Here is a 20,022-nt window from a genome sequence, read left to right as displayed (position 1 = left end):
AAAAAAACTGTAGGTGCTTATGGAATTCAAAGAGTTTATTGAAGCAAAGCAAATTTTTATATGCTGGTATGTCAATCACCATTCTAGTCAGTCCAGTTTGTGTTTCAATTCTGACGTTTTGGTTTTGCTTGTGTTTTGCCCTAGTATATTTTGCTGAATCACCTAAGTTATCCAGATTTCATTTATGCTGTTTACTTTTCAACTTTGATTGGCACTTAATGATTCGACCATGGAACCAGTTAGGCTGGAAAAGGTCATTGAGTCCAACTGTAAACCCAACACTGCCAAGGCAACCACAAAACTGTCTCCCTGGGTGCTGTGCCTGCTGTGTTTGTACTGCATGTAATAGAGATGTTAATCATTTCAGCACATGAAAATGCATGTAAATTAATCTAATGAACAGCAAGTACTGAAATTGGTAGTATTTCCAGTTCACAGTCTAAATACAGATTGTGTCAAATGCCAGAAGAAACTTAAGATTAACAAAGAAAACCCTTTTATTTTTAAAATTACAATTGCTTTTAACTTATTTGGGGACTTTTTGTTTGTTTTTTGTTGTTGTTTGTTTGTTTCTGTGGTCTTTGACTAATACTTGAAAAAATAGAATGGAGTTGCTATTAGGGCTGTTGTAGTTAACAATGAATATGCTAAAAAAGATTTATTGCATACTGTAATACTTGAAAATCCTCCACACGAGAGTGAGTAGTATCTGTTAGTACAAAAGCATCTGATATGCCTTTTGTTTTCAACTTTGAGCTATCTTATCATATTATGAACATTGTTTTCAAATAGTTAGTATTTGTACTTGGGGTCTCTGATCATCTAGGTGGGGGTAGCTCTTGCAGTAAGCTGTGCCCAACTATATGTACTGTGTCTGTGACAGTTCTTCCTAGCATTCAGAGTTATAGTACTGGTTTTTTGTTGTCTTGGTACTAAAAAGTGCAATTCAGTTTATTTCTAGCAGGTCTTATGAGGCATTTTTTTGACATAGTGATGCATTCTTAATCAAAGCTCTGCTTTGACTTGTGCTTTTCTAGAAACAGACTGAATTATGTTAATTTGTTTCCAAATAAAATTTTTCCCAAATACAGTGAAGATAATGGGCAAGACACTCTTATCCTTGATGAGCAGGAAGAAACACCTGATGTCATAATAGAAGAAATACTTGAAGATGACATGGAAGGCAAGTGTCTTAGTACCTCATGCTTTCAGTGTTCCATTGCTGAGTGTGATCCAGTTTTTGAGTCTTGTATTATGCTGTGTGTTTGGCACATGCAAGTTCTTTAATGGTGTCTGTTTCAATTCTTTTGAGGGTTTATTTGTTCTCCTGTTTAGTTCATTGAAAACTTTATCACGAGCTCTCCAAAGAGGGTCAAAAGCACTATCTGCTATACGATGATTTACTTTGACTTGTACGAGTTTCTGTTATTGGCTCTGGAGAATGCTTTTCTGTCAGTTGCCTCAGCTTCTTGAATCTTCTCTCAGGCCATTGTCCTATGATATTTGGCAGGAACAGCTAGGTTCCTCAGCTTGTCAGGTTCTCCCTGGATTGTACTAGTAAGAGTGTAGCTGACAAGTCCATGAGGGGATCCTTCCCCTCTGTCAGAAGACTGAATCTGGAGTACTGTTTTCAGTATTGGACCTTGTGGTACTGAAAGTCACTGTCACACACAGGAGGGAGTCCAGCAGAGCCTGCCAAGCTGGTGGGCAGGAGGTGCTCAGGGTCTTAGAGGTGTTTTCCAGCCTTTATAGTTCCATAGTTCTGTATGTAAGACAAGATAGCTGACTCATCACTCTTGGAGATGATGACCAGGGGTGATCCAAAAGAGGCTGTGTCCCTATAGGGGAAATCTTCCAAGTCATTCAGACTTCTTGTTCAGGTGCCATCTTTTACACTGGAAATGGCTAAGAGAAATCTTGCATCTCTTCTGGATGCAGCGTTTCCTAAATTTGGAAGTGCAGTCCTGGGTACCTGCTCAGATTGTTTCAGATGCCAGATTCTGTGTAGTCTTTCACCCATGATGTGTTGCAGTTCAGAGGTGGCAGTGCTCCAGGATGTTGCAAGTTTGTCTGGTTGGTGTGCCCTGATCAGTCATGCAGGTGACATTCAGCCTAGATGATGTTGTCCACTCTTTGCAGGTATAAAATACTCCTGTAAGAATTGGGTTGTGGAGCTTCCAAAACCCTCTGATCCATTAACAACCTTTGTTGAGTGGCTTCAGAAAGAGAAACCTGTCTTTTGCATCCCTAATGGGGGGAGGTGCCTGCAGTACAGAGGATTTGGATGTTTAGTCATAAATCCTGTCTTACATAGGGTCATCTCCTGGCTAGTTCCTTGGTCTTTGTGCACTAACACTAACTATAGGAAAGTGCTTAGCATACCTGTTCTTAAAAGTAGAAGTCTTAATCTCTAATTTGCTTTCTATGTCCTTGTTAGAGGGAATAAAAACTCTGAATTACCCACTTAAATTCAGGCTACCATTTTGTGAGACAGTGTTTTGTTTTGGAGGGTAGCATAAGGGAGGTAGTTCAGAAGAAAAAAATTCCATCAGGAAGCAAACATGGTAGTAGTTTGAAACAAGTATGAACAGACTTGTCAGATTAAAATCTGTTAGAGGTAATATTATCATGACTAATGCAACATAAACTCAAATCATATGCCTGATAATATCTGTTGGAGTCACAGATGGAGGGTATTTGATAATTTGTTATGTCTTCCTCAGGTTTGACAGAATTGGTGTTGGTAAGCCATGTGATAAATCCATGCCATTTCTATATTCGGAGATATTCACAGAAGAAAGAAGCATTTGCTTTGCAGACAAAATTAGAAAACTTCTGCTGTAGTAAGAGTTCCTATCTCTTGCCTTCAGACATTTTGGAACTAGGTAAATTGTTAATGTCTAAAGGTCTACACAGCTTAAAATACTACCTTGCAATATACCTTCCTTAGTATCATATTCTTTCTTTTTTCTCTCCTCCCTCCCACTCCTTTATGTGGTAAAGCAGTCCTTATAAAGTTCACTGACTGAATAGAAACCATTCTAGAAGGGAAAATGAAAGACAGTAATACATTCTTAAATCATTAAAATTATTTCCTAGCCAACATGTTGATGATGTTACCCACTTCCATAATGTGTTCAGAAAACTGATAAAAAGTATGTATTATGTCAGTGGGGTTTTTGCCAGTTTTCTCAGAACTATAGAAAGTTTACCAGAAATTACTTTTTGATACAAGCCAAGCACCTGTTAGCCTTAAAGACACTGTGTAAATGAATGTGAGGGGAACTTCTAGTGGCTACAGAGACAAGATTTACAGTCTTTGTGTCTTCATTGTAGCAGTAGCACTTTTATTACCTGTGTGGAGGATGGGAATAGGGGAGCGTTATGCAGAACTGTAACAATAGTTTCGGTGTGAAATACTCTAAAATACTGAATTTAGTCCTTTTGTATTTGCTTCCATATAGGTGCTAGAACTTTCATTAAGAGTAAGGAAACTGGAATGTGGTGCCGTGGAACTATCACTGAACTAATTCCTGTAGAAAGTAAAAATCAGAGGAAGAAGCTTTGTGGTCCAATAAGATACAAAGTGTGTGATATTGCATTGCTGAAAGTATTCCTGATTGATTTTGGAAGCTCTGTAGTTCTGATTTTCTCAGGGTATGTTTATGGAAAGAAGGGGTTCTGTCTGCAGTTGCTGTCTTTACTGTTGTTATTCAAGGTATCTTCTGAGAAACAAGTCCTTCCTCAACTTCACACAGGTGGAAAACCAGATACCCAAATGGCTCTGGTATTCTCTGCATACATATTCCCTTCAAAAAAAAAAGTGGCACTGTATTTAAGTGCACAAGTGTACAAGCCTGCATGCATTAAAATATTTAACTGAGACATGAATTTGCAAAAGCAAACTCATGAGCATGTAAGTACTAAATGTTTTAAAAAAATGCATTTCACTGAGACTTTAAAATTCTGTTTTATGGACATGACATTACGCCAATTACTGCAATAATAATTTACAATAAAAATTTGGGGTTTGGTTTGGGGGGTTTTAGGCATTGGGTTTGGACTATTTTGCTTTCAAGCTAGTGCTGCATTTATTCCCATTGACATTAGATGTGAACCCACTGAAAGGCCTGATCCTGCTACTCTGCAAATTATTGAAACCCATGACATTTGTCTGTTTGTGAGGAAGCCTGACCAGCACATTGAGGCAGAGCTTGCAGCCATTCCTCCTTTAGCAGTACGGTGTTCACTGAAGGATGTTGTTCCCAAAAATGAAGTAAGTACAAACTGCTTGAAGTATTTCAGGACCTTCTTAATAAGATTTCTAATAAAGAATGTAAATATGGAATTTAAAGTTATTTTATTCCAATATAAACAGAAGGAAACTCAAGAGTACAGGGTTTATTTTTTTAAGTTAAATTCTCTTGTAAAAAGATGTGTTGCATTGCTCTCATTGGAAAAGAAATGAAAGTCTTAAAAAGCCTGTGAGACTACAAATGTATATTTCAGGCTTAAATCTCACTGTTCATACTTTAGACATGTTCTTTTGTGAAGTTTAAAAAGTAATTGCAAAATTGATCCTCTTCTTTTGTGTCTGTCTGGTAACTATGCAAGTAGTAACTTTCAAAAGTCATCCAAACAAAGAAAAAATGGCTTCTTAAAAAAAATTTAAGATAATCCCTTCAGGGATTGTACTTGTTACTTAAAAATTTCTGCCACTATTGTAAAGTGTTATTTATTCTCTTTCAGTATAATCACAAATAAAGTACTGCCAACCTTTATTCTATTACCAAAAAAGGAATATATATAACAGTATTATTTCCTTCAGTATTCACTTTTTATTAGGCTTGCTTTATTCCTGCCACATTCATGTGGAAGTGAACTAAGTCCAGTACACCTCTGCATTTCTGACAGTATTAACTGTTGGTCTTTTTTACCAGTCTGATGTTGACTGAAGTAACTTTAAATAGGAAAGTTCTGGAACAATTTTCTCAAGTGTAGATAAAACGCCTTCCTTATATGTACTTTCAATTTTTTCTGTGCGTAAGAGGCACAGATTTGCAGTATCAAATGAGAAATGCATTAACTTGATCCCAGAGAAACAAATTAAGACAGGCTTTTCCAAGGTAGATAAAATGTTACACAGGATGCTGTGGAGAGCAGCAGCATGTAAATTGATCAAATCAGGTTGTGCATTTGTGTAAAGACACAAGAAGACAAACTTACATTTCTGTTCTCTCAATTCATGGGAAAGTCATGAGATGAAAGTATGGTCAGATGATTCTGGTTGATGTATCAAAACAATCTGAGGGGGTCTTCAGAAGAAACATGGTAGAAACTGCAGTCCTTTGACCTGACTCAGTTTTATACAGTTTGATACACATACTAATCCATAATGAATTCCATTCAGTGCTGTCCTGGCTATGGACTAGACAAGTCTGACCATGTTCACTATTTAATCTGTTCAGATGCATCTGTGCTTTCTTCTTTGCATTTACTTTATCTATCTTTCAATTATTTTGTTTGTATTTTTTGTTTTAACATTCTCTGACATCCCCAGTAACTTTTTCTTTCTAATACAGGATGAAGGTTGGGAAGAGGAGGCAAAGACAAAATTTTTAGAAATGGTAAATAATAAAGTTGTTTCAATGATGGTGTTTAGAGAAGAGGATGGTGTTCTCATTGTGGATCTGAGAAAACCTGCATTTAATGAAGTAAGCAGTAATACACCACTGTCTCTCAAGGATGCATTGGTTTTCTTAGATTTGGCAAGGTATGTGTCTTCTTTCCTTCCATCCTGCTCCTCATGCCATAAGTGATAACAGAATAATGCTTACCAAGTGAAGTTTACTAAGCTGGTTGCTTTTGCAGTGTTCCATATATTAATGTGTGATGTATTAACCTTCAGCAGTGTCTGCTAATTTCCTTTTTTCACCTTCACCAATGAGCACCATGCTATACTCATTTGCACTAGTCAGGCTTCATTTAGATAGGGAACTTTATTTTAGAAAATGGCAAAATATCTATTCTGTACAAATTTTAAGTAACAGGGGGGGCTCTCTAAATGAAAAGCCCTTGATGTCCATCACAGACAGAAAACCACACAGAAATGAGCCTGGGATCTGTTTGATTTGGCTGGTAGGCAGTGGGAGAAGCACTACAGATAATTGGCTGCACCATCTACAAGAGGGAAAGTTTAAGCTATACATTTAAGTATCAATCAGGTAATTTTTATAAGATAATTTTGTGTATTTTAATGGGAAGTTTGACATTTGAATATAAAAGGGTTTGTTTGCAGTTCATTTTGACTGACTTTATTCAAAATTTCTCTTTGTTTATCTTAGGTTTAAATTACAGCTTCCCAGCCAGTTGGAAAACTGCACTGTCTTGCAGTACAGTCCACCAAATATTCCACAGGAAGGAGAAGAGGTCTTTGTTGTGGTTTGTCACATTAATAGTCCAAGTGATTTCTATCTTCGCTTGGTAAGTTTAGAAATAAAACCTGTTCACATTAAACTATGAGTAAACATTTTAATGTTGACCTATTTGTAGCCCACACTAAATAAGCTACAATTTCTATTAAGTTCTGTCACTTGTTACCAGTGGTTGGATTCCTAGAATTAGTAGGTGAGATTAATTCCAACAGTCATTGATTCAGCCTAGTTAAACTTCAGGAACTCTTAAAATCCTGGAAAGGTCTTGTCAGTTCTGTAACATGATTCATTCTTTTGTGGGTGTGCAGTATTTTACTGGTTAGAATTGATTGAATAGGGCACTATTCAATAATTGTCTTTAATTCACTTTATGTATTCATGACCACTTTAATTTTGGAGGGAAGACTGGAAAGTACAGTACTATTAAAAGAATTATTCCTTAAAAGAGTAAAAATGCCATTAAGAAGAACATCTGCAGTGTATGTGTGGTTTGTTGTTTTTATTTCAGAGAGAGAGTGTGGAATCTTTAGCTCTTCCAGAGAAAATTCAGGAGATATATAAACAAGAGAATGGTAAAAACTTTGAAATTTTTTGCCCAGTTGAAGGCCAAGCATGCATTGCAAAGCAGGAGGATGGGAATTGGTACAGAGCACAGATTATAGGTGAAGTATTGATTCTTTTACTCTAATGCTAGGTTGCAAAATCAGATGTGCTAGTAGGTCAGAGTCACATGCTGGATATGAGCAGTAACATCCAGCCAGTATTTTTACTGGGAATTATGGTACTACCCGGTAGCTTCACAGAGTCAGTAGTACTAATTCATATTCTTTTGCTATTAACAGACTGATTTATACACCTGTGCTTTCTAAACAGAGATGCAACATATTCCATTCTCTAGAGATTATTGAAATTCTATTACATAATTATTTCAAGTAGCATTTCTCTTGCTGTTACAGTGTGAACCCCAGCTTTGGCTATTCCAGCCAGCCTGTGAGTGTATCTGGTGTTGGTTCATAATTCTCCATAGTAATTCCAAAGGGAGTGGGGGGCTGTGCTTGTGCTGAGTCTGTGTTGCCTGTAGGTGGGCAGTGTAGCATGTCTGCCTACCTGTTTACTTGGCATGTCTTCAGTGTGCCAGTGTCTCACAAAAAGGGCCCAGATGCCAGGGCTGGCATTTCAAGGACCTGAAAGAGCTGGCTCCTAAAGAATACTCATTTTGGTGGGGGTATAAAATTTAAAAAAAAATTATACTAGGTGGTCATACAGCATGAATGTGGGGTCTGCTCTGAAATTCTGGTGCTTTAACCTGTATCAGATACTAATTTTTTGTTAAAATATCTTGGGTTGTTTTCCTTGGAGGGCTGCCAAGTTGTCGGGAAGTTCTGGTAAAATATGTTGACTACGGCAACATTGCAAACTTAACTCATGAAGACATACGCAGAGTGAAACAGGAATTCCTGAGCTTTCCAGAAAAGGTAAATGCCTGGATTAAACACTCAAAATTAACAGCATCTCAGTGAATGAGAGGGGAAAGAGAGAATTGGGCACCTTCTGAAATACATTAAATAAATAAAATATTAAGGAACTTCATTTTTGCCCACCATTATGAAGTGTCTCACTTAATGTTTTGGGTGCATATTGAAAACTCAATTTTTTTTTGTATCTTTCAGGTGTTAATTAAATCTAATGTTGCCCTGCAATTTACATACTGCAGGAGAGGTATATATACAATGTGTATATACATGCTTATTTAATTCATCTAAATTTATTTCCATAATAAGCCAAATGAAATTTTGTGTTCTTTCCTTTTTAAATTATAATCTCGTAATAAGAGGGGGTTTTTATATGTATTTTTGTTTGCATTTAAAATTTGGTGTTTTTCTAACTTGAGGAATGGATGGAGTGTCCCCCTTTTGACAAGGAGGAAAACTGACTGGGAAAGAAAATGGCAAAGTATTTCTGCCAAATAAAAAAAGTCCATAAATGGAAATTATTTTTTTCTTTGCTATTCATTTGATAGTTTTGGTTACTAATCACAATTATGCTGAACTTTGAGACTTCATATGTTGGTAGGGGTTTTTCTTAACTCCTTGAAGGCACTTTTTTTATCACTTCTGTGCAATAATCTTTACTGATCTCTGTACTGTTCTATGCCTTACCATAAAGGGAGAAAAAGAGATTTAGGCTCTTTGTATTTCAGCAAGAAGGTCTCTGAATGTGAGGTTCATGCTCAGCTACTGGGAAGGGAGGGATCATTTTGAACTAAATCAGATTGTGGTAATGTGGAACCAGAAGCCAAGGTTGTGCTGTTGTGCATGAGTGCAAAGCAAAGCCTGTGGTTCAGTCATAATGAGATGATCTTGATCTGTATGTGATGTTGGTTGCACAATTTTGGGTTTTTCTTCAGGCAATCAGGTGTAGGCTGGCTTGCATTGAGCCATTCAAAGGGGCAGATGAGTGGAACAGAGAAGCCAAGGAAAGATTTGAAGAAATGACTGAAGATAAGCTTATGTTGTGTTCAGTTATTGGTAAGTTATCAGGAGTGTATTAATTTCTATTTCTGTATTGTTAGGTTGTCTCAAATGTAGAAACAATCACTTTGAAATTTATAATAGTATTTATTTTAAATGCTTGTGTTCATACCTGCTAGAGATAGCCTGGAGTGAGAATATCTAAATTCTCTCCTCTGATTGGAGGAGGCATAACAGATAAAACTTGCAACAAAAGTTCTGTTCATGTCTTATCTTACAGACCACACCAGTGTTACATAAGTATTCTGATTATTCAGGTGGGCTTGTTTCCCAAAGTACTAGCTGTCCATGACATTTCCTGACTTTATTGGTGTCTGTGACTGTGATTGCTGCTGCTCTAAAATATTGCCAAAAAAGAAAAATAATTTCAGATAACACATATATGCCTTAGTAGGATTTTTCTCAATACCATATATTGTTCATATGTAGCTACTTACTTCTCAGCCCTTGTGGAATGATGATTTGGAGCCCATTTGATAAATGGAACTAAGCATAGCAGTTGGAGTTTTTCTACAAAAGCATTTTGTGATTATTGGTGTATTTTAAGTTAATTTTATGGATATGTGCAAAGTTAAGCATCTGCATATTGTTGATGTTCAGAATCAGTTATTTTGTACATCAGACGTAATTTTGGAGAATTCTGTCTTTTGGCATTATTTGTCATTGCTCTAAAACCAGAATCTTCATACTGTCATTGATTGGCACTAATTATGTTGATATTATTCATTCACAGAAATTTTAGATAATAACATCTTATCTATTGAGCTCTTCAATGCCTCTGCTGATAATGGGAAAAAATTCAGTATTAACTGCCAGCTAGTTGAAGAAGACTTAGCATCCTACATACCTGGGTAAATACATTGTGCATTTCTTTCAAAGTTTTTGGAAATACAGAATTTGTGTATTGAAACTGCTGGTGTTGGTGTGTCACCTCCAGTGGCTGGAATTTACCACATCTGTGATAAATTGATTTTAAGATCTCATCCATCAGCTGGTGTAATTTAGAGTGTAACTGCAATTCAATAGTTTAATTCTCAAACTAAATCTTAACTAATGTATTGAAGTTGTACCTGTGAAAAAATTTGAAACCAAATGTTTGCCTTGTACTTGTAGTGCCCCTGAGTGCCAGATCTTCCCAAAGTGTTCACTGTTAAGGTTCCCATTCCCATGTAATAAGAAAAAGAATTTGTGTCTTAAACCTGCACATATGGTGAGTCATCCCTTTGGGAGATGTTTTCTAGTCTGTTACTAGAAAACACTTGGGTAACCAGCTATGGCAGCAACAGAAGGGTTGGGAAGACAGCTGAGTTGGGAAGTATAATAGATAATCCATGGGCTATATAATTCATGAAAATCTGTACTTACTCTTCAATTAATCATTTTTGAATACTGATGGAAATACATCATTAAATGGGAAGTTTTCATTCCAAAAGGAAATTCCTGAATTTGCTTTTTTTAGGAGGAAGCATGTAAGTGGATTTTCTCTCCTAGCTCAGAAATGTTACTAAATCTTAGTAACACTCTAATACTGTCATAGTCACAATTTTTAGTAAGATTTTTGTAAGTTATGCAGCCTGAACAGCTGAGTTGTTTTTTCTCTGTCACAAAGGTATTTTGTGGTGTCCCATCTGTACTTAGATGCTTGCTTCCAGCCTTCAGTCGATGGGATATATTCCTTTAGTATAAGTTGTTGTGTAACACACTGATCCCCTGAATAAGGTGGATTTTATGATCCCTTGCTCACTCTCCCTTCTTTAGTTGGACTGGGGAGAAAATAAAAGAAATTTGAAAACTCATGGCTCAAAATAAAGACAAAGAAATCACTTGCCAAGTACTGTTGCAGGAAAACACACTTGATTTTACTTAGTTATTACTAATTAGCATAAACACTGAATGACTAATTCAGGCATTGGTACACAGAAGACAAAGATTTATAGCACCTACCCTCCCCCTTTCCAGGGTCAAGTTTATTCCAAGTAGCTCTCACTCCTCCCCTGCCCTTGAGTTCCACTCAGCATTCAGGGAGGCAGTGAGTAGTGCAGGCAGTTGGGGTCAGGACACAGCAATTTATCCATCTTGCCCCTTCCTTCTTTTCTTCCTGTCCTTTAGAATGGACCCCCCACAGGCCTTTGTCCCTTATATTGTGGGGCAAGAGGCCCACTCCAGATGTTCTGTTCTTATGATCTTGGTGTTCCCTGTGCTATCTCTTCTCTTCCCTGAATGTGCAAGGATACCTTCTGAAGGAGAATAAAAATGTTACTATCGTTCATGTTTAGAAGTAGCACTTATGAATGTTTTTGTCTAAGCTACAGCTCACTTTTTTCATGTTGAATAATTCCCTGTTATTTTGGTATTGAGCCTTTTTCACTTCATATAAAATCTGTTTAAACTTTCTATTCTAACTATTTTGTCCTCTTTACAGGTACACTGAAAGAACTGAAGTAAAGCCTAATGAAATATGGGATGATCCTCTAGAAGAAATTTCTAAAGCCTCAGAAGCTTTTATTCCTACAGACATGGAATCTGTCGATGAAGGAGATTTCAGAGCACTTTGTAACAAGGAGTTACATGGAAGGATTAGTCACGTTGTGTCTCCTAGTAAAATTTTTGTACAATTGCTGGCATCAGAAGGTATACTGAAAAGGTACTGAAATTCAAAGAACTTCTCTTTAATTAAAGTGTCCTTATGACAAAATGGTGAAGTGTAGTTAGAACAAACTCTGATGAGAGTTGCTTTGATACTGTGTACTTCTTGAAGGCTGCTGACTTACTTGCCTTTGTTGAGGAAAGTATAGGAGCAGAAGAGAGGTTGGCACTATATTGTGGCTTATTAAATAGTTCTGATTTCAAATTTAAGTATATGATCTCACTTGTATTTCAAATCAGTTTTATTGTAGTACATATTGGAGCCTGATGAATGCAACAGTGTCCAAAAAGATTAGATCTTCCTGCTCTTTCTTCTCTCCTTCCCATTCCCTCATTAGAAATCTAGTTAAATAAAACCTGTATCCCAAGTCTTAGAATTTACTCTTAGTGGTAGTAGCAGGGTTTTTTTTCCAAGTGTTTCCAGTACCCTGTTAGGAAGTTTGAACACAATTTCTAGACACAGTGTATATCAGCCTGCCTTTGGTAGATATTTAGGTAACATTTAGGTAGTCATGCCTACTCTTTGGATATAGTTAGAAGAGTGTGTTAAGGTTTAGTGCAAATTGCTTATGCATTCATTAATCTTTTAATCTTCTTGGCTGTGACTGCCTAGAGTTCCATTTATGTAGTCGTGACATTGAGGACCACACTCTCAAACTGTTGTCAAGAGAACCCAGTGTAGTTTTCAAATAGTGCCATACAAAGCACGCAGGATTGCTCAGATTAATTCCAGTGTCTAAGTTAACATGATAGGTTTACAGGCTTTTAATCAGTGTGCATGTGTTTTGTAACTCCCATTTCATGTATTTCTAACATGTCAGAAAGGAAAGCTGCAGCACTGTACATCTGTTAAAACCATACAGCTTCACTATATGCTAGTTAAACAATGACTGAGTAAGCCTTTTATTTACTGCATTACATTTTATCAGTAGAAAAGCGTTTTTTTGAATGTCAGATTACAGGAGGAGATGGCTTCCATCTACAGAGAATCCCAGCCACAGTCTGTGAAGTGGGAGAGGGAAATGCACTGTGCTGTTTACGTACACGATGTGGGACAGTGGCAGAGAGGTCAGATAAGCAGGATTGTCTCTGAAACAAGTGCGGAGGTAAAGCTCTTATCTTAACAGGGTTCATACTTTTATTTTTAAACTTGAAAGCGCTCACTGATTAAAATAAGGTCAAATCTTTGTTTCTTTCTTCTGTGTTCATATTTTCTCACAGCCTTTTGCTGTTGTTGAGCGTTTAAGTAATGCTGTCCATTGCTGCAAATCAGTTGACGGACTCGTCAAAGCTCAGGTGCCTTTAGCAGGGAATCTGGTAGTTGAGGAAGGCTCATGAGGTTGACTCTTTATTTACACTGCTGTTTGGAACACAGCAGAGATTCCCAAGCTATAGTCTAACAATTCATTTTAGATTCCAGCAGGTGTGTGAAACTGAGGGTTACACTAATTCAAACTTAATGATCCTTGTTAAAAGAGGGAGCCAGTTGAACCAAATGCAACACCACAGGATCACATGTAGTCAGGCAGTTGCATGAACCCTAAACTGATCCTGATGCACTGTGCCATGTAGCTGTAACACTTTCCACAGTAACCTCACACAGCACTGCTTGAAATGTGTTCTGTTGTACTAGTTTGAAAATAATGAGCACCAGAAAAAGCATTTTGTGATTGAATACTTAGGTGTCTCTAAAGGAAGAATGGCTTTTTGATCATACAGGTAATCAGCACTGGATTGCTATTATTTTCTTTTCATCCATCATCAGGTTGTGCCCAGGGGTCTTTTCAGTAGGAAGCAGAGATGGGACTTTGTCTACTTCAGTTTGCATCATCTGATTTCTGAGCCCAGGAGCCTTCAAACAGCTATTTAACCCCATCAGAATAAAAAGCAAGGGGTGGAGGAGAGCTATTTCAGTGTTTCTTGGTTTACCAAAAAGTCAGTAAAGTTGTTTAACCTCCTTTGAGCAGATTTGTATGGTTTGTCCCTTTGCTGTGCTGTGGTAGTTTCTTGAGTTGTGGTGAAGTATTTCAGTGCAAAAGGCATTTATTAAATCCCAGTTATGTTTGAACTTCTTTTAACCTCCTCAGGGATGCTTCAAATTGCCATTTCTTACAGATAACAGCATGAGAGGGGTTTTTTTTCTGTTTTGTGGTTTCTTGCCTGTAACAGGTACTACTTTATGATTCTGGATCTGAAAAAACGGTGGAGGTCAGCTGTCTAAGAAAACTTGAGGAAAACATGAAGACCATCAGGATGTTAGCAATGGAATGTTCACTGACAGAAATAAGGTAGCCTTTCCCTTATACTGAGTGGCAGCGATAGAAACTAGCAATGATGTACCTTTGTTAGCACTGATTCTGTAAGATTTGGATGTGGTTTGCTTTTTGAATAAAGAAATAAAGAAATGGGGTGCTGGCTGTGATTTATTTAATTAAGGTTTGGAGTTTTTTTCTAAGGGTTCTACTGTATTGTAGTAAAGCAGAAACTGTTCTGTAGAAATAAATAATATTTATAGGTTGAGTTACAAAATAGTGAACAGATTTATTTCACTGAAGACTTTCTTTCCTTGGCTCAGAATTTGAGATGAATTGGATCTCATGAAGCTGTACAGAAGGTCTCTTTTCTAGACTTTTGACAGGTGTCATAAGTTTTGACAGGTGTCATAACTTCCAGAACTCATAATCCTCCTCATTTTGAAATTCTGAGTTTGTATTTTTTAATTTTTCTGGTTGTAGAGATCCAGAAATTAATAATGATTTTGTTACTCGTGACTGTAGTAGAGATTCTTTTTTTTTTTTCCTGTAACAGAAAAAAACAGTTTAGAAAAAAAGCCAAGTTTTTGGTAGAGGGAAGAGTTGGTGGTTATACTCAGGAGATGCCAACTTCTTTTGTACCTAGAGGTTATCATTTGTTCCATGTTAGACCCACAGGTGGAAGCACACAGTGGACAGCAACAGTGTGTGAATGCTTGTCCTATTACCTAACTGGAGCACAAGTGAAGATAGTCATACAGGTTTGTAATCAAAAGCAGTGGTATTTACAAAATTCCTGTCAGACTGTCTGTTAATTTGGATTTTTTCCTGAATATTTTACCTTTCAAAAAGTCATTAGTAGAACTTGTATAGCTGTTTGCTCTAGGGGAAAAGGTGCTTTCTTCTTTCTGCTTTACTTTTGTTATTCACTGTAGCAGTAGAGCAGTTGGCTACCCAGTGTGGAGAGAACTTCATCTTTTGTATAGTTGGTTACTGGAGAACAGTAGATGTATCTTTGGGATCACTGGATGCTGACAGCCTTTATGGACAGATAAGCAAGCAGCTCAGGTTTTTTATGAGAATTATTTCAGAAGCTACTTTATTAGTTTTCAAGCCTCAGAGACTGGAAGAATTAATCCAGTGCTGTATGAATATCATTAGTAATTTATCTCTTCCACGGTTTAAAAAAAAATGATTATTGAAAGGATTTGGTTTGTTCAGTGTCAGTTGTCAGCTGCCAGTGATATTTTACAGTGTGTGTGGCAATAAAAGCAGTGATGAGTGGAGTTATTTATGCATGGGTTTAAATCTCCTGCTGGAAAACAAGTGTTTGGCACTTGATTTTATTAAAAAAGCTGAGGGGAAAAGCAAGTTTTACTCTACAACTCTTTTTTAATGCCGTGTGTAGCATAGAACAGTTGGTAAAATGATTCATATGGATTAAATAAATTTGTGTCTTTTCATGTGGGTACCAGTTGTTCAAGGATGTCTGATTGACAGTCAGTACCAATAAAATGAAAAATATGCCTGTAGTTTAGAGGAAATGCATATTTGTAGTATGTTGTCCGACTCTCCCATTTTTTCCAGGAAAATGTTGTGGGTTGTGCATTGCCCGTGAAAATTCTTTGCAAAGATGAAACAGGAAAAATGACTGATACTTCTGAATACCTTATTGAACAGGGTTTGGCTCTTAGAAACAGAAGGTTTGGATACTTTTCTGTTATATTCTCTCATACTCTGATGTTCATATTTGACAAAACTAATCAAATAAAAAAATTTGGATTGTGTTCTACAGTTCTAGCAACAGAACTCCATCTTCAGTGGACTTACTTATAATGTTTTATAATGAGTATAATGTTATTTAAGTATCCATGGCACATTGCAGTTCTCTAAGTTTTTAGATGACAGTACTTTGAGATACCTTTGCCACTTCTCTGTGTTACTCGTATTATTTTGTAGTTTTGCACTTTTGAAGTTCTCTGTCAGTTAATACATTGATATTTGATTGAATCTTCTAGAACTGGTAAAGCCAATGGGGCTTGTTTAGTCTCCAAGGAACATCTTGAAGGACATTTTGAGCAGGAGAACACACAGCTGGATGGTTGTAATTCCAAAATTGCATGTGAAAGAAACAGGACTGTTCCAGAGGAAAACACCACTATTTCAGAGAGTGAACAAAAGTCACTCAAAATACACAAGCCACTGCCTCATCCAGAAATGGATGAAGTATATAAATCTCCTATTGTTCCTGAAGCAAAAGTTTTCCAGGCTGTAGTGAGTTGTATTGGAGGTGATGGAACTATTTATATAATACCAAAATCATTTGGTGAGTTTACATAGAAGAAAATACATTTATGAATCTGAGTGCTCTTGGGTATCAGAATGTATGCTAGAACACCTATTTGGTACATGTTTCACTGGTTTGGAATATTCCTCTTGAGAGGTGATGTCCTTTGGTGTGAGGGGCAGGGATTCTCTCTCCTTAAATCAGCTCTCCTGTCCTCCCACCCTCCCAAGAAATCCAAAAACTCAAAGTACTTGGATAGGCAGGTTACTTGCCTTTCTTCTCTAGGCTGTAATGGGTAAAGCAGCAAGTGCTTTATTTTGTAACGTTGACTGATCAAGTAAATGTAGTAATCTTCTTCAAAGTGATGCAGATACAGTCATAAAGATTTTTGGAAGTTAGCTTGGTTCTCAGATACTGTTGTATTTTTTTTCCAGCAGTTTAAGCTCAGTAGTTTCTTCAGGCTCTTTATTTGCATTGTGATACATTCTATATCTCACAACGTTTCCTGTTTGTGTTGCTTGAAAGAGTTTCATATTCTTCTGACTGATGCAGTGTCACTCCTCAGTTCCATGTTAGTATATTGTGCTTTAGAGATATATTTATGTATGAGAACATTAATTCTATCTTTTTTGCTCCACGAATGCATTTAACTACTAGATTATGTGACTATTTTTATTCCTAAAACTTTGAAATTCAAAGTACAGTAACCCCACTTGCACAGGACTGTGTGTTCTTCCTGCAGTTCTTGCTGTAGGCTGTACCATAACAGGAGAGGTTCTTCTGGACACCTCTTCTGTGTTGTTTCATGGTGTCCTACCACCAAAACAGTGTTTTGAGAGTTGTTGTCCTCTTCATGCTTTGTTTTGCTCTGATACAGTGGTGCCTAGGTGTCACTTCCAAAATTTATAGACTCTTCCACAAGTTCTTCTGAGATTAGAATTCAGAATTTCTAATGGCTTCAGGGTTGGAAATGCAGTTTACTGTTAGTAACTCTTCTGCATATACTAGATATTGAACATACATATTGTATCACTGTTGGGAAGTATATTTTAAAGTTGCACATGTGTTTGTTTATACATGTCATCTGCATCTGATGGGGTTTAGTGATGGAAATATTTTGCACGAATGTTAGAGACTATTCTTAATTTTTTTTTTTTTTTATTTCACCTCCTCTCCCAAGAAACTGCACTAAACAAATTGATGGCTGAAATACAAAATACTTTCAAAGGCCTTGGTCTCCTGATACCCTACTGCTGGAAGAAGGGAGAAGCCTGTGTTGTAAGAGGATCAGATACTGTGTGGTATCGAGCTAAAATTGTAGAAGTCAGTGGTAGTACTCTGCAGGTAAGTTTGATTGGATGGGGTAAGGGGAGAGGGTGTATGTATATCTGCATATGTGTGTTTAAAAAAGGTATGTAATCCATTCCTGTAAAATAAATAATGGATTTAACATTTTTTCATTCAGCTGTGACCTGTGCAGTTGTTCATTCTGCTTAGAAGTGTGGATTACCGTCCTCATTTTTACATTTATTTTAAAAATCATTTTTACCTCTTTCAGTTGTCACAATTTTTCCTGTCGTTTCCCTAGTAATGATTCATTTTCTTAAGTAAAAAGCTGCTCTTGATTTCCTGTAAGTAATCCCTCTTAGGTTTTTTATTTTGCTGTTCTTACCATATGTGGAATGCTTTAAAAACAATTAGGTTTAGAATCCCACACCTGCCCTAATCCCCACCCAAAAAGTATTGGCTGTCTGTTTTGAATTCTTTCTGCTGCAAAGGTGTAGAACCTTCTTATTAGCAGTTCATCTTACCTGAGCTGTTGAGTCTGCTCATGACTTTTGAATGCAGATTGAAAAATCTATCCTAGTTCACAAATTTTTTTTCCTTTATATTTTAAACTGGTTATTCCACAAAAGGTAGGAATTTTTGCAAGAGAAGTTTATAAACTGAATTTCTAATCTGCCACAGCACTTTTTTTAATCTTTTCTTGCTTTTTCCCTTTGTCACATCACTTACTTACCATCGAACCATTATTCTTTTTCCTCCATAAAAGTAATGCTGTAAACAAATGCATTCCCTTACTAAACTTAAGTATTTCAGGAATTATTTCAGGAAATCTTTGCATTTCCTGTAGGTACAGTACATAGACCGTGGTTACATAGAGAGCATTCCTCAGTGTCACCTGTATCCAACCACATTCTACACTGGCATTCCTCCATTTTGCATCCCGTGCCAGCTCTACAAGACGCTGCCGGTGAGTAGTGGCACGTCCGTGTGTTGGTGGGTGGTTGCTCAAGTCAATACCCTGCCTGGTCAGGCTGAGAGTAGTGCTGGTGTCTTCTCTTGCCTGCAAGGATTCAGAGAAGAGATGATGAGGATTGTTTCAGCAGGTCCTTGTCAGGGCCCAGCAGGTTTGCTTTATGAGGGGACCATGCTTGAAGGGTAGCTGTCAGTGGGGTTAGACCTTTGTGAGACAGGACACTGCAGGCTTGGCAGGGGATACTCAGAAATGATAATTCAGTTTGCAGTAGCACCAACAAAAAGTAAGTCCTGGATTTCTTAATGCAGAATGGCCAGACAATCTGAAATTGTCAAGTCCTGCAAAACTGTGTTCCTAACATTCTGATCTTGGCTGTGTAGGAAGCAATCCAAACTGATACAGCTGAATTGTTTTAGGGGTTTTTGTCAGTAAGTAATTGGTGTGTAAATAACATCTTCACATACCATCACACCTTGCTTACTCTGAATGGTGAACTTAGTAAAAGTGAAATACTGAAGTTACCAGCTTACTTTTATTGCTGGAAATAGTTAAACTGATAGAGTAAGGAAGGCTGCAGGGGTGGTGGGGCAGGGACAGGCAGCAGACCTGCCAGGGAAAGGTAGCATGCCCAGGTAGGAAAGCTCCTGCAGCGGGTGGTGAGAGGGCTGTGCAGCATCAGGGAGGCTGAGGAGGGGTTGGATAGCTGATTCCAAGTGCAGTCTGCAGTGAACCCACAGCCAAACAGCCAGAAACCCTCCCAGCAGCACATGTGGAAGAGAGAAGGGACAATCATGCAGAAGAACGGAAGCTTGCAATGGCAAGGGCCTGCAAGAAGAAGAGATTTTCCCCAGAGTGTGAGGTGTTCCTGTAGCACTGCTTCCTCACTCTGCAGGCTGATGAGGACAGAGCCCTCCCATCAGGAGGGATGCCAGGGCTGAGGAGGGCAGCACCCTCTGCTCCCTGTGTAACCCCCAGTGCAGCTGACAAAAGGCAGGGGGAGATGGGAGACAGGAGTGGGTGCTCCTTCAGAGAGGTTCAGAGGAGCCCATGTGCTGACCCAACATTCTCTAGAGAGGGATGGTGCTCCTGCCTGTTTGTGCTGGGGACATCACCGAGAGGCTGCCAGGCCCTATACAGTCCTCTCCCTGTTTCCCAGTGCCATGAGTTAGTTATCTGCTCCTGTTGACACCAGTGATAACCCTCAGACTGCTCCTGGCTGTGTCTGCAGGGGTTATCTGCAGATCCCAAGAGTGCTTGTAAGGATCTGTGGCCTCCCAGTAGTTTTTTCATCAGTCCTGTCTGGCAGAGGGAAGGGCTTTGAAGGATTCACTTCAGTCTGGTGAGTTATGAAATGATAACTGTTGCCACAGGACTGTTGCACAGCCAGTGGTTGGGCTGCTTGGATGATGGCACTCACTTGGATGAGCCTGCTCAGGTGGGGCCCGTGTCCCAGAGAAGAAGAGCCTCTTTGGTCTATAGGCATGCCAAGCCTGGAGAGGGATCACAGGTCAGGAGAGCACCTGAAGAACAGCACCAGTGGGACCAAGTCCAGGGAAGGGCAATGGAGATCAGAGGGCTGGAGAACCTCTCCTATGACAGGCTGAGAGAGTTG

The 20,022-nt window shown here is 38.1% G+C and overlaps 1 protein-coding gene across 1 annotated transcript in view; it reads left to right on the top strand.

Annotated features, from left to right (window-relative positions):
• RNF17 (ring finger protein 17) overlaps positions 1–20,022 on the top strand; it is a 40,900-nt gene that overhangs the window by 11,999 nt on the left and 8,879 nt on the right. Inside the window, exons 12-29 of the mRNA XM_077174701.1 lie at positions 1,092–1,183; positions 2,724–2,885; positions 3,465–3,657; positions 4,111–4,276; positions 5,583–5,773; positions 6,345–6,483; positions 6,943–7,096; positions 7,794–7,909; positions 8,842–8,962; positions 9,699–9,816; positions 11,388–11,609; positions 12,567–12,717; positions 13,781–13,899; positions 14,534–14,624; positions 15,451–15,566; positions 15,882–16,189; positions 17,331–17,494; positions 18,285–18,404. Of these exons, the coding sequence (XP_077030816.1) occupies positions 1,092–1,183; positions 2,724–2,885; positions 3,465–3,657; positions 4,111–4,276; positions 5,583–5,773; positions 6,345–6,483; positions 6,943–7,096; positions 7,794–7,909; positions 8,842–8,962; positions 9,699–9,816; positions 11,388–11,609; positions 12,567–12,717; positions 13,781–13,899; positions 14,534–14,624; positions 15,451–15,566; positions 15,882–16,189; positions 17,331–17,494; positions 18,285–18,404 (2,743 nt within the window). The remainder of the gene's footprint in view (positions 1–1,091; positions 1,184–2,723; positions 2,886–3,464; positions 3,658–4,110; positions 4,277–5,582; positions 5,774–6,344; positions 6,484–6,942; positions 7,097–7,793; positions 7,910–8,841; positions 8,963–9,698; positions 9,817–11,387; positions 11,610–12,566; positions 12,718–13,780; positions 13,900–14,533; positions 14,625–15,450; positions 15,567–15,881; positions 16,190–17,330; positions 17,495–18,284; positions 18,405–20,022) is intronic.

The sequence above is a fragment of the Agelaius phoeniceus genome, chromosome 2 (genome assembly GCF_051311805.1).
Source record: "Agelaius phoeniceus isolate bAgePho1 chromosome 2, bAgePho1.hap1, whole genome shotgun sequence".
Classification (NCBI taxonomy): Eukaryota; Metazoa; Chordata; class Aves; order Passeriformes; family Icteridae; genus Agelaius; species Agelaius phoeniceus.
Note: the sequence above shows the minus strand (reverse complement) of the source record. Positions and strands in the feature narration are given on the sequence as shown.